This window comes from Balaenoptera musculus, chromosome 15, assembly GCF_009873245.2.
Source record: "Balaenoptera musculus isolate JJ_BM4_2016_0621 chromosome 15, mBalMus1.pri.v3, whole genome shotgun sequence".
Lineage (NCBI taxonomy): Eukaryota > Metazoa > Chordata > Mammalia > Artiodactyla > Balaenopteridae > Balaenoptera > Balaenoptera musculus.
The window spans coordinates 61,973,987-61,999,965 of record NC_045799.1 but is presented as its reverse complement, the minus strand read 5'-3'; the positions used below and the strand labels follow the sequence as shown (position 1 = coordinate 61,999,965).

Genomic DNA, 25,979 nt, shown 5'->3' with positions numbered 1-25,979 from the left:
TCCGCGGCATGTGGGATCTTCCCGGACCAGAGATTGAACCTGTGTCCCCTGCATTGGCAGGCGGATTCTTAACCACTGCACCACCAGGAAGCCCCTTCCCAAAGTTTAACATGTTAAAATGGACCCTCTGATCCAGATGGTCTGGGGTGAGGGTCTGAGATTCTTAGATGTTCTCAAGTGATGTCAAGGCTGCAGGTCCATGGACTGCACTTTGAGTAGCAAGACTTTACACGAGAAACAATGAGGGCTTGAAACAAAAAATGACAGTGGAATCAAAAGGAGGGCATGGACTAACGAGATATTAAAGAGACATGACCTGTTGACCTGAGCTACCTGAGGTTACCTGAGCATGAGGTAGCCACACTGAGTTGACACAGCTCCCGCGAATAGTACAGAAGGGATGTTTGAATTAATCTGTGTAACTTTGCTTTAGAAAGATAGCTTTTTGGAAGTAACTCTCAGTCCTTTATGTTATCTTTAAGGATCCATGGAGATATTGGTACCCTCCAGTTAAGATTCTGTGGCAATATAAATTTTTCAAAAGCGTAAAGTCAGATGAAATAGAAAACATTTACTCAGCATATACCATGAGCCAGTCACTCCATGCCTCTGCATATGTTATTCCTTCTCCTTGAATATCTCCATGCCCACATCACTCACACACACACACACACACACACACACACACGAATTAACAATTTCTTCCTTTGTGTCACTGCCACATCTTTAATATACTTCTTATCACACTGCACTGGAAATGCTGAAAGCAATTCTACAGTCATAGAAAGTGTGGGTTTTGGAGCCAATCGAACTTCAGTTCAAATCATAGCTCTGCCATGTATTGGGTTGATGATGAAGACAAGTACCTTTGCTTCCTCAGTTATAAAAATGGAGGCGCCATCTACTGTGAGGTCATGTGTAGCCTTCAAGATGCTTTCCTTCAAGTAACAGGAAACCTAATTCACAGTGGTTTAAACAAGGAAGAGAACCTATCAGCTACTGAAACAGAAAAGCCCAGAGGTAAAGCAAGCTTTGAAATAGGCTAGTGTAGAGATTAAGAAATCATCAGGGTTTCTCTGAGATTCTTTCAGTGATACACTCCACTTCCTGTGCCCTTCATGCTAATAAAAACGGTTACAGCAGTTCTAGCACTCACGTCTGTATTAATACCCCAACCTGAAAATAAGAATGCCTTTGTTTGGTGTTCCCAGCTAAAGTTAGGAGTATCACTCTCCTAATGCCTAATTGGACCACTGCAGGTCACATGGCCATCCCTGAACCAATCACTGTAACTACAGGCAGGAAATGCACTGATTGGCTTCACCTTGGTCAGGTGCTCCATCCTTTGAGCCAGGAGTGGAATCACCCTCCCTGAGGATCTCCAAACAGGAACTGGGAGCTGTAGGGAAGAAGGGTGGAAAATGGATGCTGGAGAGGCAGCTGACAACTATTCACTATACCACACCCATTAGTACATTATACAAAGGGCGTGGCACAGAATCTTGTCTGCAGTTTGTGGGCGCACAGTAAGTGGTAGCTGTAATTTGCTTATAAGTCTATCTACTAGACCAGAAGCAAACTGAGAATGGGGTCCTTCTCAGCTCAGGCGTCCCTCATGCCTAGCACAGCACCTGGGACATAGCGTAAATATTTGTTGAATTAATGTTAATGGTTGGAATGGGAAATACAATGTGATAGAGTTATAGAAATTATTACAAGAAAAAAAAGAGGATCATATGACTTAAGGGAATATGAAAACATACACTGTTGCTGGTCCACGACACTGATAAGATAACCAAGCTGGATATAGTTGACTTACAGACTGGGGTTAAAATTGGAATAAATTTCAGTATATATTTTTAGGGGTCTGCTCTAATTTTGGGTCAATTCAGAAAAGAAATGCTAAGTGAAGTGTCTTTATCTACTTTGCCTGGCTTGGGAGTAGAAGAGAAGAAAATCAACCTTTTTCTTTCCCCCTTAAATCTATTCAAGAAGTGTTGCTTGAGCATGCGCTACATGATCCCATATTATATAGGAAAATAAGTTTCAAGAGGACGGCTGATCTCGTCTATTATTTTGTGGATCTTAAGAATCAATGTCAATTAAAAAGACACTAACATCGATTAATCCCACTATGTGCCAGGCGCTGTCCTTCAAGCTTTCACAAATGTGATCTCTTTTAATCCTGAGTAAATTGAGGCTGTGAAAGGTTAAGCTCCTTACCCAGGATCACACAACTAATAAATAAAGACCCCGGTGCCGAGAGGCACATGCCTCAGAACCACTCTTCTTGTTACTAGAAAAGATTTCCTTGTATAAACCTCAGGGACTTTACAAGGGAAATATTGGATTACGGTAATATGACTCATTAGCCCAATTTAATATTACCTATTCATTATAATGATGCTTGCATAGCAGAGAATGCTGTTGTATTTCTGCCTCTGGCTCAGATCACAGGAACTATGAACATAGGCTAATTACATGACCTACATACTCAATCAATATTAAGAACATTTTTAATTGCTCTTATTTATGTGGTTGAAAATATATGGTCTAATTTTGGTCAGCAGTAGCATCTAGGTAATGCTGACTCAGAAGGGAAACATTTGTTGTTGCCATGAGAAATGCAAGAGAAAAGCTGAATCACACTGTACCACATCAGATGTTACCACTATTAATATAACGTGCTGAATAGTGAGCAAGATGGAATCAGACCATCTCTGACCAACAGGTTCATCATTCTACCAGTGGACAGATCCAAGAAATGTCACGGTACTACGTCCCTACGTTGTATTATGTTTTTATCAACTAAGCTTATAATTAGTGTGTGGTTATCTGGTCAATGACACCAGTGTAGTGTACCATCCAAAAAGGGGATTGCAAACTCAATGCGTTCAGGGGCCAGGTGGGTAATGGAAATGAACACATTGGGCGGGTTGTCAGACGTAGGGAGTGAAGTCTATAGTGAACTCTCCAATGGAAGTAGATTTTTCAGGAGATGCCAGAAACCCAGGTTTTTAATATGAAATTTCCCATCTTCAAACCGTGTGATTGCCATAAAAGCACTCTTGTGGGCCAGATTTGTCCATTCTCCCCTACATGCCTCTGTTAAAAGACTCCTAGTTCATCTCTCATTTCTGTCTTCTTCTATGGAAGTCTGAACTTGCTTGGGTTCCAGTTTTCTTTTTGAGATAAGAGTTTCTGATACATGCTGTAGTTGTCTATTTGAGACATTGAGAAATTAAATCAATTTTAAAATTTTTATTATTTTTTATACAATTGTTAAAGGTTACACTCCATTTACAGTTATTACAAAACATTGACTATATTCCCTATGTTGTACAATTCATCCTTGTAGCCTATCTTATGCCCAATAGTTTGTACCTCCCTCTCCCCCACTCCTATATTGCACACCCCCAACTGGTAACCACCAGTTTGTTCTCTGTATCTGTGAGTCTGCTTCTTTTTTGTTATATTCACTAGTTTGTAGTAGTGTTTAGATTCCACATATAAGTGATATACAGTATTTGTGTTTCTCTATCTGACTTATTTCACTTAGCATAATGCCTTCCAAGTCCATCCATGTTGCTGCAAATGGCAAAATTTCATTCTTTTTTATGGCTGAGTAGTATTCTACTGCCATACACACCATATACATACCACATCTTCTTTATCCATCCATCTCTTGATGGACACTTAGGTAGCTTCCATATCTTGGCTATTGTAAACAACGCAATTCTTTTTTTTTTGGCCGCACCGCGCACTTGCAGGGTCTTAGTTCTCCGACCAGGGACTGAACCCAGGCCCTCAGCAGTGAAAGTGTGGAGTCCTAGCCACTGGACCACCAGGGATTTCCTAATAATGCAATTTTAAAATAAACTGTTTCTGCTTTATGGTCTTCATTTATTCAATCAAAAATGTCTCTTGAGTACCTATTATAGGCCAGGTGTTTTTCTGGGAGCTTGGGATACATCAGTCAGCAAAGGAGACAAAGAATCCTGCCCCCCATGGAGCTTGGGGGAAGAGAAGGGTGGAAGCATGCAATAAACAATAAACATAATAAATAAATAAACTATATAGGATAGTAGAAGAAGACGTTACAGCTATGGAAAAATAAAGTAGAGCCGAGTAAGGAGGATTGGGGGAGTAGAGCGGAAAGGGGGGCCAATGACAATTTTAACCAGGGTGGTAGGGGCAGACCTTATTGAGAAGATACATTTAAGCAAAGAATTGAAGGAGCTGAGGGAGTTGGCCATGAGATTATCGTAGGGAAGAGCCAGTGCAAGGATCCTACAGTATCCAGCCTCCATTAGGGCCCCCAGTGACCCCTGCCTCCTGGTGTTCATGCCCTTGAGGGCTGAATTTAGAAGAGATGAGAAGAGAGTGTGGCAGAAGTGAAAGTGTGTGACTTGAAAACTAAGTCATAAAAGGCATGTGTTGGTGTTTTCTCGAGTGTTCTTTCTCTCTCTTGGATCTCACTCTATGGAAAGCTGTGTTGGGAGCTGCCCAATGGAGAGGTTCATGTGGTGAGGAACTGAAGTCTCCAGCCAACAGCCAGGTGAGTGAGTTTGGAAGCGGGTCCTCCAGCCCCAGTCAAGTCTTCTTCACAGACGGCAGCCCCAGCTGCCATCTTGACTGTAACCTCATGGAAGATCCTGAGCTCCAACCACCCTGCTAAGCCACTCCCAGATTCCTGACCCACAGAAACTCTGTGAGATAATGTATGCTTTTTCTTTTAATTACACTTTGGGGTAATTTGTTACACAGCAACAGATAAATAATACAGACCCTAAATAAGACTGTGCCTGGAGAATGTGAGGCAGAGAGGGAAGTGGTAGGAACTGAGAACAGAGGGTCAAGGTGAAGGTGTGGTAGGATCTCCAGGCTTCTATAAGAATCCTGGTTGTTCCTCAGAGTGAGATGGAGAGCCACTGCCAGGGTTCATTCTCAGAAGAGTGACATGACATGACTTACTGGTCTGACAACTGAAAAAGAAGGCAGGATTTCTTTAGCACTTTATAACAAATTATTTCATACTCATAATGATTCAGAAAAGCTTTTTCTTTTTTTCTACTTTGCCTCTAATTTCTGTCCTTGATTATCCTGTCAGCCTTGGGTTTTCACCCAAGTCTTCCTTGGATATTCCATGTGGACCTTACATTGTAGCATCTTCCATATCTCGAAACCTCGTCCTTATCCCTTCAGGCACTCATTCAGAAACAATATTTTGGATCCTGCCTGACTTCAGCAGAACTATTTTTAAACCTTTGTAAAACCCAGACACTCTTTGTTTTAGAGGATTACCCTACTTTGTATCAAACATATTGAAATGCACCCACATCCCACATTTAATATAGATGATATAATTATGTGAATTGAGTTGCAGATTACTGGCCGACATTATATTCTCTTTTTTTTTTTTTAATTTTTATTTATTTATTTATTTATTTTTAATTTATGGCTATGTTGGGTCTTCGTTTCTGTGCGAGGGCTTTCTCTAGTTGTGGCAAGTGGGAGCCACTCTTCATCGCGGTGCGCGGGCCTCTCACTATTGCGGCCTCTCTTGTTGCGGAGCACGGGCTCCAGACACGCAGGCTCAGTAATTGTGGCTCACGGGCCCAGCTGCTCCGCGGCATGTGGGATCTTCCCAGACCAGGGCTCGAACTCGTGTCCCCTGCATTAGCAGGCAGATTCTCAACCACTGCGCCACCAGGGAAGCCCTATATTCTCTTTTAAAAGAGATTTAAAACTTATTCATTTTGATTTTCTGAGTTTTTTTTTTTTTGTATTTTGAAGCCATACCTATGTATGTGTAGACATATATGTATATATGCATGTATGTATATGTGTATACACATACACACACACTTCAAGTTTTAAACATCTTTATAAACCTTTAAAGGTCAAAGACCCTAATCGCTGTGCTTACAGTGCCCAAAAGGTAACATAACCTGGAACTAGTTTCCTTATATCCTGTAGAACAGAGTTTCTCAACTTAGTACAATTGACATCTGGAGTCAGATTATTTTCTCTTGTGGGAGCTGTCCTGTGCATCGAAGGATGTTTAGCATCATCCATGGACTCTACCCACCAGATGCCTGTAGCACACCCTCTCCCCTCCACCCCATTGTGACAACCAAAAATGTCTCCAGACATTGCCAAATATCCTCTGGGTGTAGGGTTGCCAGATAGAATACAGAACTTCCACTTAAATATAAATTTCAAATAAACAACAAATCACTTTTATTCATATGCCCCAAGTGCAACATTTGGGACATAATTATACTAAAAAAGTATTCACTGTTTGTCTGAAATTCAAATTTAGCTGGGTGTCCTGTACTTTTATTTGCTAAATCTGGACACCCTACCTGGAGAGAAAAATTATCCCCAGATGAGAACCATTGCCCTCGATCTTAATTCCCACCTCCGCCTTCCCTTCTCTCTATGCTTGAGATTTAATGGCATATTACTTATTACACTGGTTAGCAAAGTCAAAGAAATCTACTTTCTTCAACTTCAGGGGGTTTCTATGCATGAATGCAATTAGTGCCATTGTCAGTATTCATTTACACAGAAGTCAACCAACCAGTATTTCTTGAACTCCTTTGGGCAAAGCATTGGGCTAGAGGGATACAGAAGAAATATAAAACATAACCCTTAACTTCAAAGAGCTCCAATTTCATTGGGAGAAAATATATACACACAAAATAGTTTATAATAGAGAATAAAACATAATAAAATGCTAAATTATCTGGTACAGACTATAAATGCTCTGAGAGTCAGGAGAAAAGAAGTGTAACAAAAGCCAGAACAGGCAGAGATGGTTTTATAGCAAGGTGTCGGGGACTGGGCTTTGAAAAACAACTTTAAAAATAGAGTAGGTACTCAGTTCAGTAAACATTTGGGCTTTTTTGTTGTTGTTGTTTTTTAATTAATTTATTTTTTTATGCAGCAGGCTCTTATTAGAGATTAATTTTATACACATCAGTGTATACATGCCAATCCCAATCGCCCAATTCATCACACCACCACCCCCACACCCCCGCCGCCTTCCCCCCTTGGTGTCCATATGTTTGTGCTCTACATCTGTGTCTCAATTTCTGCCCCGCAAACTGGTTCATCTCTACCATTTTTCTAGGTTCCACATATATGTGTTAATATACGATATTTGTTTTTCTCTTTCTGACTTACTTCACTCTGTATGACAGTCTCTAGATCCATCCACATCTCAACAAATGACCCAATTTCGTTCCTTTTTATGGCTGAGTAATAGTCCATTGTATATATGTACCACAACTTCTTTATCCATTCGTCTGTCGATGGGCATTTAGGTTGCTTCCATGACCTGGCTATTGTAAATAGTGCTGCAATGAACATTGGGGTGCATGTGTCTTTTTGAATTATGGTTTTCTCTGGGTATATGTCCAGTAGTGGGATTGCTGGATCATATGGTAATTCTACTTTCAGCTTTTTAAGGAACCTCCATAGTGTTCTCCATAGTGGCTGTATCAATTTACATTCCCACCAACAGTGCAAGAGGGTTCCCTTTTCTCCACACCCTCTCCAGCATTTGTTGTTTGTAGATTTTCTGATGATGCCCATTCTAACTGGTGTGAGGTGATACCTAATTGTAGTTTTGACTTGCATTTCTCTAATGATTAGTGATGTTGAGCAGCTTTTCATGTGCTTCTTGGCCATCTGTATGTCTTCTTTGGAGAAACGTCTGTTTAGCTCTTCTGCCCATTTTTGGATTGGGTTGGTTTTTTTTTTTTATTAAGCTGCATGAGCTGTTTATATATTTTGGAGATTAATCCTTTGTCCATTGATTCGTTTGCAAATATTTTCTCCCATTCTGAGGATTGTCTTTTCATCTTGTTTATGGTTTCCTTTGCTGTGCAAAAGCTTTGAAGTTTCATTAGGTTCCATTTGTTTATTTTTGTTTCTATTTCCATTACTCTAGGAGGTGGATCAAAAAAGATCTTGCTGTGATTTATGTCAAAGGGTGTTCTTCCTATGTTTTCCTCTAAGAGTTTTATAGTGTCCGGTCTTACATTTAGGTCTCTAATCCATTTTGAGTTTATTTTTGTGTATGGTGTTAGGGAGTGTTCTAATTTCATTCTTTTACATGTAGCTGTCCAGTTTTCCCAGCACCACTTATTGAAGAGACTGTCTTTTCTCCATTGTGTATCCTTGCCTCCTTTGTCATAGATTAGCTGACCATAGGTGCGTGGGTTTATCTCTGGGCTTTCTATCTTGTTCCATTGATCTATGTTTCTGTTTTTGTGCCAGTACCATATTGTCTTGATTACTGTAGCTTTGTAGTATAGTCTGAAGTCAGGGAGTCTGATTCCTCCAGCTCCGCTTTTTTTCCTCAAGACTGCTTTGGCTATTTGGGGTCTTTTGTGTCGCCATACAAATTTTAAGATTTTTTGTTCTAGTTCTGTAAAAAATGCCATTGGTAGTTTGATAGGGATTGCATTGAATCTGTAGATTGCTTTGGGTAGTGTAGTCATTTTCACAATTTTGATTCTTCCAATCCAAGAATGTGGTGTATCTCTCCATTTGTTGGTATCATCTTTAATTTCTTTCATCAGTGTCTTATAGTTTTCTGCATACAGGTCTTTTGTCTCCCTAGGGAGGTTTATTCCTAGGTATTTTATTCTTTTTGTTGCAATGGTAAATGGGAGTGTTTCCTTAATTTCTCTTTCAAATTTTTCACCATTAGTATATAGGAATGAAAGAGATTTCTGTGCATTAATTTTCTTTCCTGCAACTTTACCAAATTCATTGATTAGCTCTAGTAGTTTTCTGGTGGCATCTTTAGGATTCTTTATGTATAGTATCATGTCATCTGCAAACAGTGACAGCTTTACTTCTTCTTTTCCAATTTGTATTCCTTTTCTTTCTTTTTCTTCTCTGATTGTGTGGCTAACACTTCCAAAACTATGTTGAATAATAGTGGTGAGAGTGGACAACCTTGTCTTGTTCCTGATCTTAGAGGAAATGCTTTCAGTTTTTCACCATTGAGAATGATGTTTGCTGTGGGTTTGTCGTATATGGCCTTTCTTATGTTGAGGTAGGTTCCCTCTATGCCCACTTTCTGGAGAGTTTTTATCAGAAATGGGTGTTGAATTTTGTCAAAAGCTTTTTCTGCATCTATTGAGATGATCATATGGTTTTTTTCTTCTTCAATTTGTTAATATGGTGTATCACACTGACTGATTTGTGTATATTGAAGAATCCTTGCATCCCTGGGATAAACCCCACTTGATCATGGTGTATGATCCTTTTAATGTGTTGTTGGATTCTGTCTGCTAGTATTGTGTTGAGGATTTTTGCATCTATGTTCATCAGTGATATTGGTCTGTAATTTTCTTTTTTTGTAGTATCTTTGTCTGGTTTTGGTATCAGGGTGATGGTGGCCTCATAGAATGAGTTTGGGAATGTTCCTTCCTCTGCAATTTTTTGAAAGAGTTTGAGAAGGATGGGTGTTAGCTCTCCTCTAAATGTTTGATAGAATTCACCTGTGAAGTCATCTGGTCCTGGACTTTTGTTTGTTGGAAGATTTTTAATCAGTTTCAATTTCATTACTTGTGATTGGTCTGTTCATATTTTCTATTTCTTCCTGGTTCAGTCTTGGAAGGTTATACCTGTCTAAGAATTTGTCCATTTCTTCCAGGTTGTCCATTTTATTGGCATAGAGTTGCTTGTAGTAGTCTCTTACGATGTTTTGTATTTCTACGGTGTCTGTTGTAACTTCTTTTTCATTTTTAATTTTATTGATTTGAGTCCTCTCCCACTTTTTCTTGATAAGTCTGGCTAATGGTTTATCAATTTTGTTTATCTTCTCAAAGAACCAGCTTTTAGTTTTATTGATCTTTGCTATTGTTTTGTTTCTATTTCATTTATTTCTGCTCTGATCTTTATGATTTCTTTCCTTCTAACTTTGGGTTTTGTTTGTTCTTCTTTCTCTAGTTCCTTTAGGTGTAAGGTTACATTGTTTATTTGAGATTTTTCTTGTTTCTTGAGGTAGGCTTGTATAGCTATAAACTTCCCTCTTAGAAATGCTTTTGCTGCATCCCATAGGTTTTGGATCGTCGTGTTTTCATTGTCCTTTGTCTCTAGGTATTTTTTGATTTCTTCAGTGATCTCTTGGTTATTTAGTAACGTATTGTTTAGCCTCCATGTGTTTGTGTTTTTTACGTTTTTTTCCTTGTAATGCATTTCTAATCTCATAGCATTGTGGTCAGAAAAGATGCTTGATATGATTTCAATTTTCTTAAATTTACTGAGGCTTGATTTGTGACACAAGATGTGATCTATCCTGGAGAATGTTCTGTGCGCACTTGAGAAGAAACAGTAATCTGCTGTTTTTGGATGGAATGTCCTATAAATATCAATTAAATCTATCTGGTCTGTTGTGTCATTTAAAGCTTTTGTTTCCTTATTTATTTTCATTTTGGATGATCTGTCCATTGGTGTAAGTGAGGTGTTAAAGTCCCCCACTATTATTGTGTTACTGTCGATTTCCTTTTATAGCTGTTAGCAGTTGTCTTATGTATTGAGGTGCTCCTATGTTGGGTGCATATATATTTATACTTGTTATATCTTCTTCTTGGATTGATCCCTTGATCATTATGTAGTGCCCTTCCTTGTCTCTTGTAACATTCTTTATTTTAAAGTCTATTTTATCTGATATGAGTATTGCTACTCCAGCTTTCTTTTGGTTTCCATTTCCATGGAATATCTTTTTCCACCCCCTCACTTTCAGTCTGTATGTGTCCCTAGGTTTGAAGTGGGTCTCTTGTAGACAGCATATACGTGGGTCTTGTTTTTGTATCCATTCAGCAAATCTGTGTCTTTTGGTTGGAGCATTTAATCCATTCACATTTAAGGTAATTATCAATATGTATGTTCCTATTACCATTTTCTTAATTGTTTTGGGTTTGTTTATGTAGGTCCTTTTCTTCTCTTGTGTTTCCCACTTAGAGAAGTTCCTTTAGCATTTGTTGTAGAGCTGGTTTGGTGGTGCTGAATTCTCTTAGCTTTTGCTTGTCTGTAAAGCTTTTGATTTCTCCATGGAATCTGAATGAGATCCTTGCCGGGTAGAGTAATCTTGGTTGTAGGTTCTTCCCTTTCATCACTTTAAGTATATCATGCCACTCCCTTCTGGCTTGTAGAGTTTCTGCTGAGAAATCAGCTGTTAACCTTGTGGGAGTTCCCTTGTATGTTATTTGCCATTTTTCCCTTGCTGCTTTCAATAATTTTTCTTTGTCTTTAATTTTTGTCAGTTTGATTACTATGTGTCTCAGTGTGTTTCTCCTTGGGTTTATCCTGTATGGGACTCTCTGTGCTTCCTGGACTTGGGTAGCTATTTCCTTTCCCATGTTAGGGAAGTTTTCAACTATAATCTCTTCAAATATTTTCTTGGGTCCTTTCTCTCTCTCATCTCCTTCTGGGACCCCTATAATGCGAATGTTTTCCCAGAGGTCTCTTACACTGTCTTCCTTTCTTTTCATTCTTTTTTCTTTATTCTGTTCCACAGCAGTGAATTCCACCATTCTGTCTTCCAGGTCACTTATCCATTCTTCTGCCTCAGTTATTCTGCTATTGATTCTTTCTAGTGCATTTTTCATTTCAGTTATTGTATTGTTCATCTCTGTTTGTTTGTTCTTTAATTCTTCTAGGTCTTTGTTAAACATTTCTTGCATCTTCTCAATATTTGCCTCCATTCTTATTCCGAGGTCCTGGATCATCTTCACTATCATTATTCTGAATTCTTTTTCTGGAAGGTTGCCTATCTCCACTTCATTTAGTTGTTTTTCTGGGGTTTTATCTTGTTCCTCTGCCTTTTCATCTTGTCTATCTTTCTGTGAATGTGGTTTTTGTTCCACAGGCTGCAGGACTGTAGTTCTTCTTGCTTCTGCTGTCTGCCCTCTGGTGCTAAACATTTGTTGAATAAATGGATAAATGAATGAATGAGCAGTAGGTAGTGTAGTGAATTGTTTTTTTAGTTCCCTACCACCATTTATTGTATGCATGGCCCTACCCTAGTCCCAGCAGCTCAGAGGAAGTAAAATATAGTAAAAAAAAAAAAAAAAAAGGTGCTGATAATTCACAAGTCAGTCAATTATTAGCTTTTGGATTTCAAAACAGGCTTTGGAAACTAATCATAGAAGGATTCTGAAAAGCTCTACAGTCCCCAAACTAACCTCTGAGTATCAAAAGTCAAGTCCCAAAGGGCTCACAGCATAAAGTTTCTGCAATCATGGACAGATTTATGAAGAACAAATGAAGAGCCAGATGACCTTGCCCTGGGAGATAGATTCCTTAACAGAGGAAGGTGAAAAGGAGGGGTGCTGGGGGCCCTGGGAGAGAGGTCCCTGGGGCTGGAGAGACTGCTTGGAGAGTTGAGTCACCACTGAAAGGCCTCCAGCCTCTCTGAAGTGAGCACTGGACCTCATCGGCAAAGGGGGGCCAGGTCAAGGCTCACAGATCACCCGAGTCAAGGCCTGCCTAGGTCCACAGCCAGGAGCTCTGTGGCAGCCCTCCTCAAGGCCCGCATGTTCATTTTCCAGCAAGACAGACACATCTGCGGCTCAGATGTGGCCCAGCCCTCTAAATTACCCTTGTGTACATAAGCCTACTGTTCTTAATCCTGGGGGGGAAGTGGGGGGAAACGGAAGGGAAAGCCTTACGAGCCCATCCTGACTGGAGCCAGCATGGGGATGAATATTAACCTGGCAGAAAAAAATCTTTTTTTTTCAAGTTTGATTAACAAGTAGAATTTGAATAAAAAGAAGGCAAGGACACAACATCCTAGGAGGGGACACACAAGCAAAATGTCAGATGTTCTGATGGAGCCACAAAGAAACCAGTATTATCAGGAGAAGCATACATAGTGGGGAGTAATAAAATTGATTTTCGCAAACCATTTGCCTGTATTGTTCATCATTCTGTCTACACATTTGCATTTAGAATTTGCCTCTTCTTGGAAATTCCCTGGCGGTCCAGTTGTTAGGACTCCTCGCTTCCACTGCTGGGGGCCCAGGTTCAATCACTGTTCAGGGAACTAAGACCCCTGCAAGCCACGCGGTGCAACCAAAAAAAAAAAAAAAGGAAAACTAAATAAATAAATAAAATAAAATTTGCCTCCTCTAGCTTTTGCTTTACGATAGACTATTTTATACACCTTTTTTTCTTCTTTTATACAGAGTGAAAAGTTTTTCATTTCTTCAAGGCAAAGCTTAATTGTGCCAAACTGTTGAGAAATGACTCAAGATGTATATATTGCTCCTTATTTCTCCCAGAGGATAAAATAAACTACTTGCATTCATTAACTCTATTCAAAAATTTCACACATCGGACTTCCCTGGTGGCACAGTGGTTAAGAATCCACCTGCCAATGCAGGGGACATGGGTTTGAGCTCTGGTCCAGGAAGATTCCACATGCCACGGAGCAACTAAGCCCGATGCACCACAACTACGGAGCCTGCAATCTAGAGCCCACGAGCCACAACTACTGAAGCCCACCCGCCTAGAGCCCGTGTTCCGCAACAAGAGAAGCCACCACAATGAGAAGCCCGCGCACCGCAACAAAGAGTAGCCCCTGCTCACCGCAACTAGAGAAAGCCCGCGCGCAGCAACAAAAACCCAACACAGCCATAAATAAATAAATAAATTAGTAAATAAATAACATATTAAAAGCAACTTACCTATCACCCTTTAAAAAAAAAATTCACACATCACCTGCAGAAGATTCTCTAATACTGTTCTCACAAATTCATTATTGGCCAAAAGCCTGGAAATCGTGGTTCACTTTAGTAATACTTATCATTATGGAGCAAAAACAGACTGCAAAACTTGGCAAATTATAATTTCTGTGTGGTGGGTTTGTATCTTACTGTTCAGTATATTAATTTAATACTTCATGTCCCTTTATTAAGTCCTCTAAATATTATTGTTTTCTCTGGCATTCAACCCATGCATAAACTGACTTTTTCCCATTTTCCTTTCGTAGCAAAAAGTTAAAGTAAAACTGGCCAAATGTACAACAACTTTACTGACATACCTTTTTTTCCCCTAAGAACATTCTCTTAATCTTCAATTTAGAGGCCTGCTATTGAAGAAATCAACTGGACAGGGAATATTTTCACTTTGGTTTAGCAGTTTCTGTTTCAACTTTCCAATTTACAACCCTTATGCAGAAGACATTCAGAAAGAATGACCCATGAAAATTTAACAAACCTGAACTCTACATGTAACTTTATTTCAATTGTTCTATCCCCCTTCAAATTCTAGAACTAAAAGCTAACAGATGGGTACAAGGAAAGGAATTCCATCTCCCACTCTCCAAGTTAACTTCCTGACAGCCACTTACTATTTCCATTATATCCACAACAGTTTAATTATAATATTGAAACAACAGAAAGGGACCTGATGGGAATGTTAAATCAGTACAGCCACTATGGAGAATAGTATGGAGGTTCCTTAAAAAACTAAAAATAGAGCTACCATATGATCCTACAATCCCACTCCTGGACATATATCTGGAGAAAACTCTAATTCAAAAAGATACATGCACTCCAATGTTCATAGCAGCACTATTTACAATAGCCAAAACATGGAAGCAACCTAAATGTCCATCGATAGATGAATGGGTAAAGAAGATGTGGTATATATATATATATATATATATATATATATATATATATATATATATATATATATATATATATATATATATATACAATGGAATACTACTCAGCCATAAAAAAAGAATGAAATAATTCCGTTTGCATGGACCTAGAGATTGTCATACTGAGTGAAGTAAGTCAGAAAGAGAAAAACAAGTATCACATGATATCACTTATACGTGGAATCTAAAATATGATACAAATGAACTTATTTACGAAACAGAAACAGACTCACAGACATAGGAAACAAATTTATGGTTACCAAAGGGGAAGAGGCAGGGAGGGATAAATTAGGAGTTTGGGATTAGCAGATACACACTACTATATATAAAATAGATAACCAACAAGGACCTACTACATAGCACAGGGAACTATATCCAATATTCTGTAACAAACCGTGATGGACAAGAATATGAAAAAGAATATATATATATATGAACTGTACACCAGAAACTAACAGCATTGTAAATCAACTATACTTCAATAAAAATTTTTTTAAATAAAAAATAAAATTTAAAAATAAAACAATAAAATAAAGAAGGGGACCTGAACTGAAGATGCAATCATACAGAAAGGGGAGCCACGGAAAGATCTAATGTGACCTCGAGGCATGTATGTATACATGTTCACAAACAGCATAAATGTATACATTTGCTGAACTCAACTCCAGAACCAATATATTTTTCAAATACGCATTTGCAATTCCTTCATGGAATGTGTCCAGGGAAATCTATTTCAGTCACGATAGTAGGAAGGAAGGAATTTAAATCACGAAGGAAGAAATGAGTGGACTCCAGGCCAAAGGAGCCACAAGAACACTGGATGGTGGAAAAAGCAGCTTCAGTAACTTGCAGCTGAAGCTCAAGTTGGCCTCCTCAGTATTAATATGAGGAATCTTAATACTGCATTTTTTTCCTACTTTATGCTCAAAAAGAATGGTTTTTGAGAAGTCACTTGGGAATGATTTCAACTCTAAATTTTCAGCTCTATGAGAGTACAAACATACACAGGAAGTACACCATAAGTGACAACGAGCACATATAGACAGATAAGGACAACCTGTATCTCAATCCAAAGTAAAGGCATAAATCTTACATTTGCAAAAGAGGTGATTAGGAAAGATTACAGGATGTAAATCTCATTTCCTTTACATATTTCCCAGAATATTCATACCACCAATAATACAAAACAGCCAGAGTCATTTGCTTTACCTAACTAAAATTCATTTATTTTTCATTTACATTAAATCACACTACCCTAAAAATTTAATATACATATTTTATACATAAAATTTAAACTTAGAAATGAAGCAACTGGTGTTGCTTTTACAACCCTTTCCGCCCAAAATATGAAGAGTATTCTGGCTCCATGGCTCAGAGGGATACGCCACTGATATGAGTGTTAGAAAATGAACAAATAGTTCTTCATCATGAATAGTAGAAAGGCAATATTCAGAAACGGCAGGTGTCTGCCCAACTATCGGACCTCAGTATTGAGGTAGAGTATCAATCACACTGACAGAGTCCTTCACTAGGAAGCATCATCAAACACTGTGATAGTCTCAGCTCCAAAATGGCTTGCCATCTTACCGGAATCAATTCTCGGTCCCCAACATTCACAGAATTCACAACATACATATTCCATCCACTGTCAACCTAAAGTGAAAATGTAGTCCATTCTGTTGTTGGGCCATTATCTGGCTACCTGGCTGAATTTCCATTTTCAGGTTATATACGGAGGCTGTGGAGTAGGAGTGGATGACCACCTACATATTATGATTTCAGGGGGGGTCCCAGAAATTAACGTCCAGAGTAAATCTGTAACAGTTGTGAGCCGGTGGTCATCACCCAGACAACCACACTGCATGAACCACAAACTATGAAATATTAACATACATAAATAGGGGGAAATATTCAGGGTTCTCCCAAAAAACAGAACCAAAGGGCTGTGTATAGAGAAGGACATTTATTATAAGGAATTGACTCACATGATTACGGAGACAAGCCCCAAATCTGCAGGGTGAGTCAGCAAGCTGGAGACCCAGGAGGGTCGACGGTTTAGTTCCAGTATGAGTCTGAAGGCCTGAGAACCAGGTGAGCCGATGGGGTAGCTCCCATCTGAAGGCCGACAGGCTCAAGACATAGGAAGAGCCAATGTTTCGAGTCCAACAGTAGAAGAAAAGCCAATGTCCCAGTTTGAAGGCAGTCAGGCAGTAAGAATTCTATTACTTGGGATGAGGCCAGCCTTTTTGTTCTATTCAGGCCTTCAGCTGATTGGACAAGGCCCACCCACATTAGGGAAGGCAATCTGTTTGACTTAGTCTACCAATATAAATGTTACTCTCATCCAAAAACACCTTCAGAGAAACACCCAGAATAATGTTTGACCAAATATCTGGGCACCCCGTGGCCCAGTCAAGTGGACACATAAAATTAACCATCACAAAGGGTAATTTAGTGGTTTGGAGAAGGCCCAACTATCACGATTCCACCCAATTCCCCCTTTTTTGTTTTGGCCACACCACGTGGCTTGCGGGATCTTAGTTCCCTGACCAGGGATCAAACCCAGGGCCCCTGCAGTGGAAGCATGTAGTTCTAACCACTGGATTGCAGGGAATTCCCTCCACCCAATTCTTTCTTTTTTTTAAAAAATTTATTTATTTTATTTTTGGCTGCATTGGGTCTTCATTGTTGCGCGCGGGCTTTCTCTAGTTGTGGCGAGTGGGGGCTACTCTTCATTGCGGTGCACGGGCTTCTCATTGCAGTGGCTTCTCTTGTTGCAGAGCACGAGCTCTAGGAGAATGGGCTTCAGTAGTTGTGGCGTGTGGGCTCAGTAGTTGTGGCTCGCAGGCTCTAGAGCGCAGACTCAGTAGTTGTGGCGCACGGGCTTAGTTGCTCCGCGGCATGTGGGATCTTCCCAGACCAGGGCTTGAACACGTGTCCCCTGCATTAGCAGGCAGACTCTTAACCACTGTGCCACCAGGGAAGCCCCCTCCACCCAATTCTTAAAGACAAACAATCCAGTCTTTGTAGAGCTGGGGAGAGGTGTGATGAGACGGTTTTCAGAGGGTATGTGCAAGTTGGACCAGGGGCATCAAAGCCTACAAGTCATAACCATCTCCAAGAAAATACAATTTTATGGGCCTGAGGCCAAAGTAGGTAAGGGTCTGGACTGTGCCCAGCTTAAGACAGAACAGCTGCCTGCACAAGGGGATGAAAATGAAAGGGCCATCAGTACAGACTGCTCAGCAGCAGTCCAGAGGCAAAAAGCAAAGGTGAGAAATCCACAAATTACATTCATTCATTCAGCAGTATTACAGGGCCTCTGCTACATGCCCAACACTGTGCTAGACATTTCAGATACAAGTATGAATGAGAAATATATTCTTCCCTCCAGGAGCTCAGTCTAGTAGGGAATACAAATATGCAAACAAATAATGATCATCCATTGTGGAAGGTTCACAACACATTGCAGTGATAGACAGCATAATGTAAAGTGTATCAGAGGTCTTCTGCTAAAAAATACCCTCTTATTTCCACCCCCTCCCACCACAGCAATAGTTACTAAAATTCCATCCAGAGAGTCATTTGTGTTAGCAATTAAAACAAAACAAAACAAAACTCAACTAGAAAGGCTGTCATCCACATCTCAGTAAATTAGCTTAATAAACCTACTTTTCTAAATGTAGCTGAAATCAGTCAGATAGAGAGAATGGGAGTTTTGAAAGGTGAGGAAAAGACATGAGAACCGATTTGGAAGATATTGCACTAACTCAGAGAGAATGCAGGGAACGGGCATCCAGAGGAAGGAGAGGATCTCTGAAAAGAAAGGGGACACTTCAAGGTCAAAATCTTCAAGTACAAGGACCCATTAAGTTTCTAATACTTTCAGAAGATGAACCTAATTTCTAATGGAAGCTGCCTCCAGAATGTTCACTCACTTCAAAATTCTCCCTAGGGCTGATTGATCCTTCCTCATTTTCTTCCCCCAGAGGGAAGAAAGGATCCAAAGAGGAGGCTCTGCTACCATCTCTCTAAATCATGACTGTCGTGTCACTTAAGTAGTCTGATCCCTAACTTCATCACAGTTATTCTGTCCCCTTGGATTGTCTGGGTCGTCAGGGTTAGGGAGAGATGAAGGACAGGAGAAGGGGGCTTGTTATGGCCATTCAACAGAGAAAGGAAGGAAGGTATGGATAAATAAAGATTTAAGGAAAGAAAGACACAATGGGGAAGAGAACTAAAAAAAGATAGGCTTCTAACTGATACATGCCAATAATGTTACTCAGTTACTAACTATTCCCTTTTATTCACTTGGTTGGCTACTGCTCACAGTAGCTTGAAATTCCAAGTACATCCTTTAGTGTTAAACTCCAGATTTCCCCTTTCACTTATTCTCCATTATTAAAAGAAAAATTTTCAATAGTTGTTTAATTGCATTTTCTGTTCCTTTAGATTCTAAACATTGTGGGTAAAACTAGATTAAGTGTAGCCAATGCAAGGTCAAGATCTTCAGGCACAAAAAATCCATTAAATTTCTAATAGTTTCAGAAGATGAACCTAATTTCAAATGAAAGCTGCCTCCAGAATATATGGTTAAGCATGTTCTGGGTATAATTTGTTTTGGCAAACACTATAGAAATTCACATAAAATTTCACTGAACTAAAAGTAAATTGCCCACCTAGCAAAAGATATTTTTCAATAGCTTCAAATGATTCCTAAAGGATGACAATTCTTGGAGAGAAATAAAGTATGGGTGAGTTAGAAATTGTAATTCTGGGTCATCTACCTCAATCAGAGAGACTATCTATGTTTAATTTGGTTGTGGTTAACACAGTTGATTTGGAGGCCTTATTTAGACACAACCTGAAATACCAAAGTTAAATCTCTATATCTATGTGTTTTATAGTGAAAGAAATGAAACAAAATTTTCTTCAAAGTATTAAAAACCAAAATTGCAATTATTAATGAAGTACTAGAATGTGAAAATGTTTTCCTCTTTGAATTATCTTTTAGTAGCTGTAATTCCTCTCATTCATTAAACACTTTTCTTATTCTGGCCCCCCAAAATATCAATACAAATAAGATAAAGTTTTCCTAAAGCACCCTTCATTTTCATGAACCCCTAAATGCAAAATTTCACTATGTAGTGGGCAAATAATCACTTTGTCTGCTGAATCACCTTACTGACAGATTTTGAGGAAAATATTTTTACATGCCACTCTCAAACTTGTTATCAGAAATTTTTAAACACATGCAAACTCTCACATTGCCTAATTTTTCCTCACCAAACCCACTATGATATAGCTAAAAGGGAATAACTTTCATTAATTTTCCTATAAATGAAAAAGACTGATAGGTAACAAATTATGCATGATTTTTAATTACAAGTAAGCTGGACAGAAACATCTACTTTATTCAAAGTTGAGGAACAGCCAATGGAAATTTCCTTCTAATTTAGAACTTAAATGCCTTTTCTTTTTCTTCTCTTTCAAGATCTCATCTCGGGCTTCCCCGGTGGCGCAGTGGTTGAGAATCCACCTGCCAATGCAGGGGACACAGGTTCAATCCCTGGTCCGGGAAGATCCCACATGCTGCAGAGCAACTAAGCTCGTGTGCCACAACTACTGAGCCTGTGCTCTAGAGCCCGTGAGCCACAACTACTGAGCCCACGTGCCACAAATACTGAAGCCCGCGCGTCTAGAGCCCGTGCTCCAGAATGAGAGAAGCCACTGCAATGAGAAGCCCGTGCACCGCAACGAAGAGTAGCCCCCGCTCACAGCAACTAGAGAAAGTCCGCGTGCAGCAACGAAGACCCAACACAGCCATAAATAAATAAATAAATAAAATAATTAAAAAAAAATAAAATCTCATCTCATCTGATCCTACCATCACCACTCCAGTTCACAGACCTTCAGTCTTGCGACTTTCCATCCTTCAAGACCCAGCTCAGGCATCTCCTCCATGGAGCCTTCCCAGGTTGCCTCGGGCACCATGTTTCAAAGTACCTACTGCTTATGTCACTAACCTACAGCTGGGAGGCATTACTTGAGTAATATTCAAGCTTTCTATTGACCACTTGTCATGGATGCTGTTCAAGCAATGAATGATGAATCGGATTAGATGTCCTGAGAACCTGATTATCAATTTCTTCACTTAAACTCCCAACTAGACCACGGACTTCTTTTAACAGTTATCGCCTTGTTGTTTACCCTCTTCACATCCCTACAGTGGCCCTTTAATAACATTTATTATTTACATAAGGGTTATGAAATTTTATCTACTATGGTTATCCTGGTGGACTATAAGGGTGGTTGCATCCACTTGTACAGAAGGAAAAGATCTCCCTTGAACTGAGAAATCATTTTTCAGTTATCTGGGTAAAAGGCCTATATCTGAGACTGGAAATGGAAACTACGAGTCCAAAAAGATGGGACTAGGCACTCCTGATTTTACTGGTAGCGGGGCCAAGAAGACAACTCCCTGGTAGTGGTGGCCAATGGCATTACCATACGATGGCCATCAGGGCATCAGAAAAGTAGGAAAGCTGGGTAGGTGCCATTAGAGTTACAAGGTAAATATCTCAAATGCCAGGACCCAGGATCAAAAAGCAATATTCTGTAAACTTTTTTCAAAAAAATGCTTCAACATCCTCTAAATTTCCTTTCTGTTTTCTACATGTATTAGGTAAAGCTGTTTTGAAAATCCAGTCTACCTCAACTCTGTCAAGGGAAATGAATGAAAGGTTTTGCCTTTGCCTGAGCAACCAGGGGGCCCAGAAAAGGGGCCAGGTGGCAACACACAAGCAAGTTAAAGAAACCTTATGAATGGGGAAATCTGGAAGAAGAATAAGAGCCACCTGCTCTGTTCTAAACACTGGAAGGTTGAGAGTGTGTTTTACCAAGGACAGCAGCATTTTAAAACAAACACTGCATTATTTCGAATGAGTTCCATTTCTCACACTAAAAAAAAAAAAGTACTCCTACATAAAAATTAAAAAGGTATTATTTGCAAAAATTCAGAGAATACATGCTACATATTCTCTCTACAGTACAGAGTAACACATTATTGAGTAAAGATTATCATACTTTTATGAATAATAAGCTTTTCCCCCTTGACAGTATAAACAAGGTTTGTTTTCTGAAATATTTTCCCGAACACTATTCTTCCACCATAAGTAATATTGAAGTTCATCTAAAAGATTGCCTGGTAGTTCTTTCTATAGTTACTCTGGATATTCTTTTTATTTTTTATTTTTTTTTAATTTATTTATTTATTTTTGGCTGCGTTGGGTCTTCGTTGCTGTGCGCGGGCTTTCTCTAGTTGCGGCGAGTGGGGGCTACTCTTTGTTGTGGCGCGCGGGCTTCTCATTGTGGTGGCTTCTCTTGTTGTGGAGCATGGGCTCTAGGCGCATGGGCTTCAGTAGTTGTGGCATGCAGGCTCAGTAGTTGTGGCTTACGGGCTCTAGAGCACAGGCTCAGTAGTTGTGGCGCACGGGCTTAGTTGCTCCAAGGCATGTGGGATCTTCCCGGACCAGGGCTCGAACCCGTGTCCCCTGCATTGGCAGGCGGATTCTCAACCACTGCGCCACCAGGGAAGTCCCTGGATATTCTTTTTAAACGACAAAACGTGTCTTATACGTTGTGAAATAGCTCTTCTGTTGTATGAACTAACTTTTAGAACTACTGAAAAAAAAATTAGGGCTTCCCTAGTGGCGCAGTGGTTGAGAGTCTGCCTGCCGGTGCAGGGGACACGGGTTCGAGCCCTGGTCTGGGAGGGTCCCACATGCCGCGGAGCAACTAGGCCCGTGAGCCACAATTACTGAGCCTGCGCGTCTGGAGCCTGGGCTCCGCAACAAGAGAGGCCGCGACAGTGAGAGGCCCACGCACCGTGATGAAGAGTGGCCCCCACTTGCCGCAACTAGAGAAAGCCCTCGCACAAAAACGAAGACCCAACACAGCCAAAAATAAATAAATAAATAAATAAATAAAATTTAAAAAAAAAATTATTTTAGAATTAAACTATCTAGAAATCCTTACTCTTGCCCCAATAATGTAAAATATATTCATATCTATTAAATTCAAATAAATCCACACTTAAAAGTTATTTACTTATGACATATAAATTTATATTACAAGTTATATAAATTATATGCTTAAAATATTTAGGCATACATTCTTAAATTAATCTTAAATATAAATTCTCAAGATAAATATATTAACATCTCAGTGCTTCACATCTTTAAATCTGTGAAACACTCCATGGGAAGCAACAGAATAGTGATGCAATTCTCGGGTGAAAATTGCTAAAACTTCTTGAAATAGTCAAATAATTGTTAAACCCACTGGTTTTGTAGTTAGAAAAACGGTAAATCTGAAAAACTGGATCAAGTTTCTCATGTACACCTTAAAGATTACCTATAAAGATTTATGTTAAAGCACTAATTTTAAAAAAGATAACATCAGTGTGAATTTGGGGTAACTATTTTCCCTGGAACTTTATGGAATAGAGTTCTTCCTTCCAGAAGAAAACTTATTAATTTGTTTTAGAAACTTCACTCAATATATTTTTTTTAAAAGCCAAATATTTTATATATTTCATATATCTAGGAAATGGGATATTTAGCCAAGTGACTATGCTGAAAACTAAAAAACATTAACTAAAAAAATAATTAAAAACTATAAAAGTAGAAGACATCAGTAAAATACACTCTATACAGAACACTAATCATACACTACGCACATATTTTTTTACATAAAATGTACTTGCAGAACTTTAATATTAGCATAACAATAAATTATTATACAGCATTTTAGGGGAAAATCTGGTTATTCAATCTTCCTGATTGAATTCTGTGTAAACAGAAATTAACTATAAGGACTATTTTTGGTATAAAAGGTAATCAGATCCAAAAGTGTTTAAGAGATAACCTGAGATTTTAGAAGAGAAATGTATACAATCAAAATGGAAGTTCCTTAAATCAACTGGCAATAAAATATTAGACCAGAAATAGTAACGATTATAAATTGCCATTTTGCCACTGTTATTGATATTAACCAAAGTATTAGGGAAGTGAAAATACTAGAGAAGTATCAATAATACTTTTGGATTAGAATGAAAAAAAAGGAGATTTGAATAAAATTGAAAGTTATCATTGCTAATTAAAAAACAATCGGGTCTACAGAATAGTAATTCTTCAAAATGGAGCACATAACTGGTAAGCAGGGTACTTCATCTGCAGGCAATCCTCTGCATTTAAGGGAAAAAAATTAGTCAATTTCAGGGAGTTCTTGACTTGTCATTTCTCTGGGGGTCTTTCAACTTCATTTGTTCCCTTTATACAAAGGAAAGTAAAAGCTGACTTCAAGGTACCATCACCACCCTGTTGTGAAAAGCAGAGGAAAGTGGCCCACAGAAAACCACAGAGCCCAGTGTAAGCTGTTCTCCAGTGAACAGGAACGAGGCTGAAGTTGGTCAGCTATAACAGAGAGAGAGAGAGTCTTTTAGGGCTCCATATAAACCAGACCCATGAGTTAGCATTCTAAGTAGTTTGAAACTCACCTGTACAAAAGGCCAGAACATCAGACCACTCTGGAATAAAGAAAAACTTTATTAGGATGCTTTTTAATCGCACAAAACAATCACACAGTTCGTTCTATAAAGCATTAAGAAACACCAGGCAGGTGGAATGTGGACGTGGTATTATATTTCAGACTAAGCAGATTAAATTAGACTACTTATGGTCTCTTGAGTGGAAGAGGGTAAGGAGTTGTACAAACAGCTGTTAGGCACAAGAATAAAGATTTTTATTATATTCACAAATTTACAATAAAAAGTCTACCTGAATCAGTACCAATTCTGGAAGACAACTGCTTTCAAAATAACAACACATATTTATTTATTTAAATTTATTTATATTTTATTTTTGGCTGTGTTGGGTCTTTGTTGCTGCATGCGGGCTTGCTCTAGTTGCGGCGAGGGAGGGCTACTCTTTGTTGTGGTGCGCGGGCTTCTCATTGCGGTGGCTTCTCTTGCTGTGGAGCACGGGCTCTAGGTGCGCAGACTTCAGTAGTTGTGGCATGCAGGCTCAATAGTTGTGGCTCACGGACTTACTTGCTCTGTGGCATGTGGGATCTTCCCAGACGAGGGCTCGAACCCGCGTCCCCTGCATTGGCAGGCAGGTTCTTAACCACTGAGCCACCAGGGAAGTTCACAACACATATTTATATATTCCAATTTTCCTGTTTGCCCAAGGGAAATATTGATAAAATACAGGATCATCAATGAATTTTTAAAACTCTAGACTAAACTGTTCTTTATGGTGATTTGATAATAATATATTCTAACTACTTCATGCTACAGAATAAGTTTAGCTTTTAAGATGTATTTATTTGTGGGAATTCCCTGGTGGTCCAGGGGTTAGGACTCGGGGCTTTCACTGGTGGGGCCCAGGTTTGATCCCTGGTCAGGGAACTAAGATCCTGCAAGCCACGTGGTGCGGCCAAAAAAAAAAAAAGATGGATTTATTTTAACAGGCTTTAACCTGTTCATTCTGACAAAAGAGTCATCATTATGGATTTTTTTTAAAGATAGAGATCTTGGTATGTAAATTACATCTTAAAAAAAAAAGCTAGAGGTTTTTGTTTTGTTTTGTTTTGTTTTGTTTTTGGCTGTGTTGGGTCTTCGTTTCTGTGCGAGGGCTTTCTCTAGTTGCGGCAAGCGGGGGCCACTCTTCATCGCGGTGCACGGGCCTCTCACTATCGCGGCCTCTCTTGTTGTGGAGCCCAGGCTTCAGACGCGCAGGCTCAGTAATTGTGGCTCACGGGCCTAGTTGCTCCGCGGCATGTGGGATCTTCCCAGACCAGGGCTCAACTCCGTGTCCCCTGCATTGGCAGGCAGATTCTCAACCACTGCGCCACCAGGGAAGCCCTAGAGGTTTTTAAAATAGTCCTTACAAATGGTATTACACTAGTAATATAAAGATGGTACTATTTTTTCTTTTTTTTTACTAATTTTTATTTTCTAAAGTTTCTATAATAAACTGTTGCAATGAAAGCTATTTAAAGTTTAAAGTGTATACTCATTTAAGAATTTACTACTTTAGGGGCTTCCCTGGTGGTGCAGTGGTTAAGAATCTGCCTGCCAATGCAGGGGACACGGGTTCGAGCCCTGGTCCGGGAAGATCCCACATGCCGTGGAGCAACTAAGCCCGTGTACCACAGCTACTGAGCCTGCGCTCTAGAGTCCGCGAGCCACAACTACTGAAGCCCACGTGCCTAGAGC

At 39.4% G+C, this 25,979-nt stretch overlaps 1 protein-coding gene across 2 annotated transcripts in view; it reads right to left on the bottom strand.

Annotated features, from left to right (window-relative positions):
• LOC118881544 (bMERB domain-containing protein 1) overlaps positions 1 to 25,979 on the bottom strand; it is a 156,436-nt gene that overhangs the window by 124,263 nt on the left and 6,194 nt on the right. Inside the window, exons 3-4 of one of the 2 annotated variants that reach the window (XM_036826598.1) lie at positions 24,258 to 24,287; positions 22,997 to 24,174 (exon numbers count right to left, since the gene is read on the bottom strand). In XM_036826598.1, the coding sequence (XP_036682493.1) occupies positions 23,995 to 24,174; positions 24,258 to 24,287 (210 nt within the window). In that variant the 3' untranslated portion in view covers positions 22,997 to 23,994. Of the gene's footprint in view, positions 1 to 22,996; positions 24,175 to 24,257; positions 24,288 to 25,979 lie in introns of those variants that run through there. The other variant, XM_036826597.1, reaches the window with a different exon arrangement.